Source organism: Littorina saxatilis, linkage group LG7 (genome assembly GCF_037325665.1).
Source record: "Littorina saxatilis isolate snail1 linkage group LG7, US_GU_Lsax_2.0, whole genome shotgun sequence".
NCBI classification, from domain to species: Eukaryota; Metazoa; Mollusca; class Gastropoda; order Littorinimorpha; family Littorinidae; genus Littorina; species Littorina saxatilis.
Genome location: NC_090251.1, coordinates 35366383 through 35376382, shown reverse-complemented (window position 1 = coordinate 35376382; position 10000 = coordinate 35366383). Strand labels below are relative to the sequence as shown.

General features: G+C 40.9%; 1 protein-coding gene across 1 annotated transcript in view; it reads right to left on the bottom strand.

Annotated features, from left to right (window-relative positions):
* Nucleotides 1-859: 859 nt before the first annotated feature.
* Nucleotides 860-10000, bottom strand: part of LOC138971299 (uncharacterized) — an 11676-nt gene continuing 2535 nt past the window's right edge. The window contains exons 3-8 of the mRNA XM_070344016.1: nucleotides 9806-9880; nucleotides 8023-8303; nucleotides 6963-7179; nucleotides 4772-4949; nucleotides 4048-4121; nucleotides 860-2815 (exon numbers count right to left, since the gene is read on the bottom strand). Coding sequence (XP_070200117.1) covers nucleotides 2592-2815; nucleotides 4048-4121; nucleotides 4772-4949; nucleotides 6963-7179; nucleotides 8023-8303; nucleotides 9806-9880 — 1049 coding nt within the window. The 3' untranslated portion in view covers nucleotides 860-2591. The remainder of the gene's footprint in view (nucleotides 2816-4047; nucleotides 4122-4771; nucleotides 4950-6962; nucleotides 7180-8022; nucleotides 8304-9805; nucleotides 9881-10000) is intronic.

Sequence of the window (10000 nt, the reverse complement as noted above, 5' to 3'; positions counted from 1 at the left end):
CTGCACACAAGAGCACAATGTTTGTTCACAGCAGCAACATCATCTCTCTTCAACGTAATGAAATCAAACTTCCTGTTAGGATTTTGCTCCGGATGTTTTTACTTCAAGTTGGTGACGTTGTTTGACAGGGAAGTGAAATAAAGCATGAAGCATAGTGTGGCCACAGTGGTACCTGTGACGAACAGACTTCCCTGATACCAGACAGAAGTATCCCTTGATATTATGTGACCTTTTGTGATAGGCACACTGGTGACAAGATACCAGACAAGCAGTAAAATATGTCCATTACAGGAAGGTGTCGTCTCATAGAACTCTGTTTAGTTGTTGTGTTTGAATGTACTTTGTATTGAATGAACTCAAACCAAGATATATTCCTGTGTAATGCACTTGGTTGAAATAAAATCTTATGTCTTAGGCCTCGAATCACATGTACTACTGTTGTTGAATATAGTGTTGTTACTTGCCGGCAGTATCCGTTGTGACTGTGTGAGAATGCATTCATTAATTTTGATTGTGTTTCCTCATTCTGGTTTTATAATTGTTTTTGAAACAATGAAAGTGGTTGTAATTCTGTCCCTCAGCGTTGGACTCAGTGTAAATCAATCACACAACTCACTCACAAACCCACCCACACACACACACACACTCACACACACACACACACAAACACACACATACTCACACACACACACATACACACACACACACACTGACACACACACACACACACACACGCACACACACACACACACACACACACACACACACATATTAAAGAGAGAGAGAGAGAGAGAGAGAGAGAGAGAGAGAGAGAGAGAGAGAGAGAGAGAGAGAGAGAGAGAGAGAGAGAGAGAGAGAGAGAGAGAGAGAGAGAGAGAGAGAGAGAGAGAGAGAGAGAGAGAGAGAAGACTTCTCTATATTTCATTTCAAAATAAAAAAAACAAAGTCCGCAAAAAGGTGGACAACATTTTTGCTGACACAAAGAAATGTCGCAAAACACCATAACCCATGACTACTCAGCTCGTCCTCAGGGTCAAATCAACTCAACTCTTCTATGCTAATCATTTCAGCTAATCTCAAACAAGCTCCACTCAACCCAGCTCCACTAAACTCCGTTCAAATCAACTCAGCTCAGTGCTATTCAGCTCAACATGTCTTAACTCAAAAACAAAGGAAAGAATGCAAACATAAATGCATATACAGCGTGTGTAATAGACTAAGTGAGAGTTATGCGGAGCCAGTCTCCCGGCACCTGAGAGAATAACAAGCATTAAAACAAGTCGCGTAAGGCGAAAATAAAACATTTAGTCAAGTAGCTGTCGAACTCACAGAATGAAACTGAACGCAATGCAATTTTTCAGCAAGACCGTATACTCGTAGCATCGTCAGTCCACCGCTCACGGCAAAGGCAGTGAAATTGACAAGAAGAGCGGGGTAGTACTTGCGCTGAGAAGGATAGCACGCTTTTCTGTACCTCTCTTCGTTTTAACTTTCTGAGCGTGTTTTTAATCCAAACATATCATATCTATATGTTTTTGGAATCAGGAACCGACAAGGAATAAGATGAAAGTGTTTTTAAATTGATTTGGAAAATTTAATTTTGATAATAATTTTTATATATTTAATTTTCAGAGCTTGTTTTTAATCCGAATATAACATATTTATATGTTTTTGGAATCAGCAAATGATGGAAAATAAGATAAACGTAAATTTGGATCGTTTTATAAAAAACATATTTTTTTTACAATTTTCAGATTTTTAATGACCAAAGTCATTAATTAATTTTTAAGCCACCACGCTGAAATGCAATACCGAAGTCCGGGCTTTGTCGAACATTACCCGACCAAAATTTCAACCAATTTGGTTGAAAAATGAGGGCGTGACAGTGCCGCCTCAACTTTTACGAAAAGCCGGATATGACGTCATCAAAGACATTTATCAAAAAAATGAAAAAAATGTTCGGGGATTTCATACCCAGGAACTCTCATGTCAAATTTCATAAAGATCGGTCCAGTAGTTTAGTCTGAATCGCTCTACACACACACACACACAGACAGACACACACACACGCACATACACCACGACCCTCGTCTCGATTCCCCCCTCTATGTTAAAACATTTAGTCAAAACTTGACTAAATGTAATGAACAAGCGACTTTCATCGTCTTTCTCTCAGGTGCCAGGATACTGGTTACGCATAATTCTCACTTACTCTATAGATAACACATGTTGTATGCATTCAGAGCGCTTACTTTGTTGTGATTATCATATCTTTAAATAGCGCTCTGCCTCATGTGTTTAAGATGCTCATGTCTTAACTCAACCAAACCCAACTTAGCACAGTACAACCAAACCCAACTCAGCACAGTACAACCAAACCCAACTCAGCACAGTACAACCAAACCCAACTCAGCACAGTACAACCAAACCCAACTCAGCACAGTACAACAAAACCCAACTCAGCACAGTACAACCAAACCCAACTCAGCACAGTACAACCAAACCCAACTCAGCACAGTACAACCAAACCCAACTCAGCACAGTACAACCAGACCCAACTCAGCACAGTACAACTCCATCTGCCTTGACAACTAAATGTGAGTGTACTGATCGGCAGCCATATCTCTGTGCTGATCCCGTCTTCTGCCCTCCTCGTTTGTTGTGCTGTACTGTCCTCCTGTGTCCGTGAAGTGGTCATAGTGGTTCTCAGGGCATCCGGCGTGCTTCGCTGTCGGGACATCGTTGGCTCCCAGTCTGTTGTAGACATCTGCTGTACGAAGCGTGTTGGACGCCTCCATCCTGCCGTTGTTGTTCTCTGAATAAAATAGACACCATCATTAATTTTTTAACATCATTGTTATCTTGGTCAAAACTATGTCCTTTGCTTCCTTTTCCGGCGTTGCTTCTGCCCCCACCCTCCACCCCACCTATCCAATCAACTAAAGTTATGCTGGTTTTGATTTGTTACAGTGGTCTTGAGGTTGAAGGCATGTCTTTGTATATTGTGTGCAGCAATTCCAAAATAACTTCTGGTCTCATGTTTACCACCCTTCACATATGACTTCATCCAGATAATGTTTTGACTACAGTTGATTTCATTGTGTTATGAATCTGTTTGATGAGTCTTACCCGTATATAAAACAAATTGAGGCTGCGATGTGGCCATCTCCTTTGTAATCAAATTCATGTAAATGTGTGTGTACAAATTAATGATCTGGTCCGCGATTCGGGTAATGCAAAAAAAAAATTAAAATTAAACTAAAACTTGACAAATCAATGCAGTAATCTAAGTTGTGCCTTAAACTAAAATTGCAGTAACTATAATATAGGTAGTTTTATTGCTTTTTGTTTATTTCTAAATATACAGTTAAACAGATAATGCTATGCTTAAATTGAAAATGTGCTTCAAAGAATATTCGTGTCATGCAAATTAGGAGAAGTGTTGGCTTGTTTCTTCTTCTCCAATACCAGTCAGCTCTCTCTCGGTTAACGTATTTTAGCAATCTCAGGAATTACTGCTTTGCCTAAAGACTTTCTTTCTTTCTTTCTTTCTTTATTTGGTGTTTTACGTCGTTTTCAACCACGAAGGTTATATCGCGACGGGGGAAGGGGGGAGATGGGATAGAGCCACTAGTCAATTGTTTCTTGTTCACAAAAGCACAAATCAAAAATTTACTCCAGGGGCTTGCAAGTAGTACAATATATTACCTTACTGGGAGAATGCAAGTTTCCAGTACAAAGGACTTATAACATTTCTTACGTACTGCTCGACTAAAATCTTTACAAACATTGACTATATTCTATATAAGAAACACTTAACAAGGGTAAAAGGAGAAGCAGAATCCGTTAGTCGCCTCTTACGACATGCTGGGGAGCATCGGGTAAATTCTTTCTCGTCCCAACCAATATGGGACTCCCCCTAACCCGCGGGGTGTGCCTGAAGACTGATCCACGGTGTTCGGTATTAATCCTTTAAACCGAGAGGTTGCATGCCAGGATGTTTTTATACCACTTCAAGCGACTCGTTTTACTCATAATAGCGCCTACCTGATCTTTCTTCTTCACCCTCATCGTAGGCACCTAGGCTGACTTCCTGGTAGGCGCCTATTCCATCGTAGGTGCTAAAAGGTGCGGTAGAAAAACAACAACACATACAACTGAAGATATATACAAATTGGCGTAACAAAAGGACAACATCCAGAATCAAAACAACAAAGACCACACAAGACCAAACCAATCTAAACAAACAAGCTTACCAACCAAAAAGCAACACATAATTCTGACCGCTGCCTACAGTTTTTCAAAAACTAGCAGGTAAACTATTTTGAAAAACGCAACACTAATAGGTATGAGGTTTTACAACATCGGTTTGACTACAACAGAAACAACAGCAACAGGTATACTTTGACGTTATATTGCCTGGCTGTGTTCCTCTCTCTCTCTCTCTCTCTCTCTCTCTCTCTCTCTCTCTCTCTCTCTCTCTCTCTCTCTCTCTCTCTCTCTCTCTCTCTATCTCTCTCTTTCTCTCTCTCTCTCTCTCTCTCTCTCTCTCTTTCTCTCTCTCTCGCTCTCTCTCGCTCTCTCTCGCTCTCTTTCTCTCTCTTTCTCTCTCTCTGTCTCTCTCTCTCTCTCTCTCTCTCTCTCTCTCCAGTGTTGTGACTCCAATCCTCTCTATTGCACACTCACACTCTGTATCTTTCTAAACTTGTGTCTTCAACCCCCCACCCCCCCCCCCCCCTCTTCCTCCCCACCCACCCTCCCTCTCACTCACTTGGAATCGCTTCTGAGGCCAGCTAGCAGTCTGTGCTCGCATTCATCTCTTGGTTTTTGCCTTTTTAGCACTGCAATGATGGCACCTGCGACAAGGGCGACGAAAACAACGGAAGCGATGACAATGCCCGCAAGTGGACCATTGCCAAGGGTATTTGTTGAAGGGTGACTGTCCAATCCTTGATAATAGAAACAACATACGGAAGGTATACTTTCATTATAGTTTCTTCCTCGTTTGCCCCAGCTTGTGAATCATTACAAATATATATATCCAGGTTCTTAATGTTGGACAAGAGTATCCTTCCATTAAGACTCAGCAACAATCTGTTGATTATCGTTACATTGTCAAGTGAAAGGATATGCTCTGGACGTGGAGAACTTCGCGAACAACCATACTCTGAATGTTTTATTCCGGGACGTCCCCCGGACACGATTGGTTGTAAGGATACGAATATGTTTAAACTTTTTAGAAATGTCTTCTGTTTACTTTGATAGACCTTAACGTACATATTGTTTTAAACACGGAAACGATAGCGTTGTACACTCAGAAAAGGAACACAATTGAATCGATCCATCAAAGCTAGATACATTGAAGGGGTGTACAACACAAGAACCAACCAACCCATTATATACGCCCTGGAAAGATCTGTGGATGCATACTTTATCGTCTCAAGCTCATGGGAAGGGAGGTAATCTAGCTGAACAAAACATTGGCACTGAGGAAATTGTGTGTCTAGTTGTGATACGAAATAGTTAACGGCGGATGTGCTCTAACATTGATAAGTATGTTACCCATGTATAATATTTGAAAGGATTTATGGATTTATGACAACACTGGGGAAAGCAATTGAGCTCTGGAAGTGCAACAACGACTGAGCATCTAAAGTTTATACAGGAGTTACTTATATTACAGGAGTTACTTGTAACAGTTGAATTAATGTTTAACACTATTGTGACTAGCACTGCCACGGCGTTTACGTCCTGCCTGCCCAAGCTTGCCACCAAGAAACTTCCCAAAAATCAGTAACTGTAAAGAAATCTGTCTAGCAAGCTTGAATTAAGTCCAATCACCACCAAATTTTGTGTACTAATTCAAAAATGGATGCCCAGTTCAGTCGTGCTATTTATAAGTTTGTCACGCGATTTGTTTTAGCAAAGGGGGGTGAAAGGGGGATAATTTGTGTTTTTTAACGTTTTTTTGTGTGTGTTTTATTTTCTACTGCTTTTTTTAAAAGTTATTTTTTAACAGAAAGTATTATAAATAATGTTATAACCAAACAAGGTGTAAAACCTATGAATTAGCTGAAATATTGTTAACATTGTACACAGAAATAAGGAGACAGTACAAAGAAAAAAAACAAGCAAATCACGCATTCACTCACAGCATCCTGACTCAAATGAAACAAAACTGTAGATCTAACACTCACCAAATGATGTCTAGGTAATCCATATTGAATATAAGTCACATTTTCACAACAAAGTACCAACTGTACACCTATGAACAATTCCAAAAGGATTTGAAGGCTCCAGCCATCTATTGTTATCAGTGCTGCCACGCCCCCATAGCTCCTGCACGATTCCGAGATACATGTTCGTCTAGCAGTATCACCGCCAACCACGTGTAGTTTGCCGACTCGTACTAGCAACACCGGGACTGTTTCTTCCTCACTTTCACTGCTTGTATCGCTTTCGTGAGGCGAAAACGATACGTCCGAATCATGCTCTACGGGATCCTCTAGGTCCAACATCCGGAGAATCTCCTCCCGAGACAAGGCTCGCCTTTGATTCATTTTTTTCCCTCAAAAACGCACACAAATCAGGCGGATTTGCAAATGGCAGAAGGGGACGCCAAGTGTATCAAGGGAAACAACTCAATTTATTTGCAAGCTTCAAAAACCGGGAAGCAATCACGAGTCGTGTACCCTCTATGGCTGGTACTGAAAAATGCGCTTCCCGTCCATGGGCGTGTCAGCGCTGGTACTGATTTATCAGTGTCCCGTCGCGAAAGTGTTAATCGTATGAGGTGTTTTTCTAATTGTTATTTCTGTTGCGCTTCATACATTACCTACCTAAATGTTATGGAAAAAAAGCAACGTCAAGGAAGACAGGTTTCATGTATACTGTCCTTCAAACATAACTGAAGGTTATTCAAAACAAAGCAACACCAAGGCAGATATATTTCACCTACATACCATCATATTCCTCCCAGTCGCAAGTCCTTTTCTTCTTAGGTGACGCTACTCTCCTCTTCATAAGGTTTCCCACCGACTTGTGGGACTCAGTGGTGGACATCAGTTCTGCTTGTGGCGGAGGACACACTTCAAAGTTGACATTTTTGACCCGTATGCTGCCATCTAATAATTTAAGCCGATGGAACTTCCGGCAAAATTGTGACCCTTCAAACACCATCTGCAAAATGAATGAAACGTAAAGAATCACAGAGAAGAACAGAAGAACAAACTCAACTCTGCAAACAAATGATGTTTGACTTTCTTCGTACCCCATCTGAAACATTCAGTTCCGTGTCATTCATTCAACGCGACTTACCTTGGCAACCTAATACACATTTCGCATGATTGTTTTTGTTTACAAGAAACGTAAATGAATCAGGAAGAATCACAGAGAAGAAACTATGCCTGCAACGGCATTTACCTTGGCAATTTGTTTGTTTGCTTAACGCCCAGCCGACCACGAAGGGCCATATCAGGGCGGTGCTGCTTTGACATATAACGTGCGCCACACACAAGACAGAAGTCGCAGCACAGGCTTCATGTCTCACCCAGTCAGATTATTCTGACACCGGACCAACCAGTCCTAGCACTAACCCCATAATGCCAAACGCCAGGCGGAGCAGGCACAAGATTGCCAATTTTAAAGTCTTAGGTATGACCCGGCCGGGGTTCGAACCCACGACCTCCCGATCACGGGGCGGACGCCTTACCACTAGGCCAACCGAGCCGGTACCTTGGCAATCTAATACACATTTCGTACAATTGTTTTGTTTACAGGTCTCACATAACCGCCGCTTAGATATGGATACTCTCAAAATCAACCCAACATAAACGTAAGAAAATGAGTTGAGACTGGTTGGACTCAGATGTTACCTATCTGAAATGTGCCTGGCACGGTGTTGCCTTGTTTCAATTACATGTAGACATGTAGGTATATGTCTGTTGTGTGTGCACCGCTTTTGTGCAATCGATTGTTATTGAATGTGGAATAATTATACTCCAACAGTGCAAAGTTACATACCCTGTAGGGTACATCGTCGCACTTCACTCGTTCAGCGACAAGCTTCGAGAAACGATCGTAAAATCCAGTGTATTGAGTTGTCGACCATATCGTCTGTTCTCCCTCTTCTGTCAGTCTTAACAGGGACAGTCGACAGGTAGGCCTACTCCAGTTGGGAAACGGTATGAAGTACTGGAAACTCAGCCTACACTTGTATCCTTGCAAGGGAGGCAACCATGGGCTCGCTAATCTGCCTTTGTCCTTGTAGTTTCTTTTCATGTTCAGCTCCATAAATCCAGGCTCTGGAGAAAAATTAGAAGATGTATCCATAAAATGAACTGTGACAATATCGTATAAAAGAACAATACCCATGGAAACAGGTAATGAAGCAAAGCAAAACATACAGAACAACATCGATGCTGCTAGTTGATGTACAGAATACTTTAAAAAAAACCACAGGTGTAAGTAATCAGGAATTAGTATGGTTGTGCAAAGACCTAATGCTTTATTGCCATACAATAAAAGAAAACAAGTCGCGTAAGGCGAAAATACAACATTTAGTCAAGCTGTCGAATTCACAGAATGAAACTGAACGCAATGCAATTTTTCAGCAAGACCGTAATACTCGTAGCATCGTCAGTCCACCGCTCGTGACAAAGGCAGTGAAATTGACAAGAAGAGCGGGGTAGTATAGTTGCGCTGAGAAGGATAGCACGCTTTTCTGTACCTCTCTTCGTTTTAACTTTCTGAGCGTGTTTTTAATCCAAACATATCATATCTATATGTTTTTGGAATCAGGAACCGACAAGGAATAAGATGAAAGTGTGTTTAAATCGATTTCGGAAATTTGATTTTGATAATAGTTTTTATATGTTTAATTTTCAGACCTTGTTTTTAATCCGAATATAACATATTTATATGTTTTTGGAATCAGAAAATGATGAAGAATAAGATTAACGTAAATGTGGATCGTGTTATAAAAAAATAATTGTAATTACAATTTTCAGATTTTTAATGACCAAAGTCATTAATTAATTTTTAAGCCACCAAGCTGAAATGCAATACCAAACCCCGGCCTATGTCGAAGATTGCTTGGCCAAAATTCCAATCAATTTGATTGAAAAATGAGGGTGTGACAGTGCCGCCTCAACTTTTACAAAAAGCCGGATATGACGTCATCAAAGACATTTATCGAAAAAATAAAAAAAACGTCCGGGGATGTCATACCCAGGAACTCTCATGTCAAATTTCATAAAGATCGGTCCAGTAGTTTACTCTCAATCGCTCTACACACACACACACACACACACACACACACACACACACATACACCACACCCTCGTCTCGATTCCCCCCTCTACGTTAAAACATTTAGTCAAAACTTGACTAAATGTAAAAACATAAATTTAAACATAACAAGTATATTTGTGACCCTCCACCACGGAATGAGTCGCATGTCACCTTTGCATGATTTTCATATTAATGTGTGCATTTTCCTAAAGAGTATTTTATGCTCTATCCAGTGGTGAAAACCGTTTTAGAAAAGAGCAAAAACTGTTTGAGTTATAAGCCTGTGACTAAGGTGACCCTCACACTTACCAGACACTCCCAGGACTTATATTAAGCCTAGCGCAGAACCGCGCGAGGTGACATGCGACTCATTTCGTGGTGGAGGGTCACATTTATCAATTCTGAAAATCCTACCTCCATTACGAGACTAAAAGTTTAAACTGTGCAACAAAAGAAAGATTTTAAATGTGACCTGCTCACTGGGGGTGGTAATGGTCTGTTACACACGACGTACCTCTTTTCCATCTGAGAGTGTAGATCCCACCAACATTTTCCCAGCCACACGAATCGACACTAAAGTTGCAGGGAACTGCAATTAGATCATGGCACTTACAGTCTTCTCTTTTTGTAATACATGTACCAATTTTAGTTAGAGTATATTGAAGCTGCAACATGCGTGGTGCCACACACACACACACACACACACACA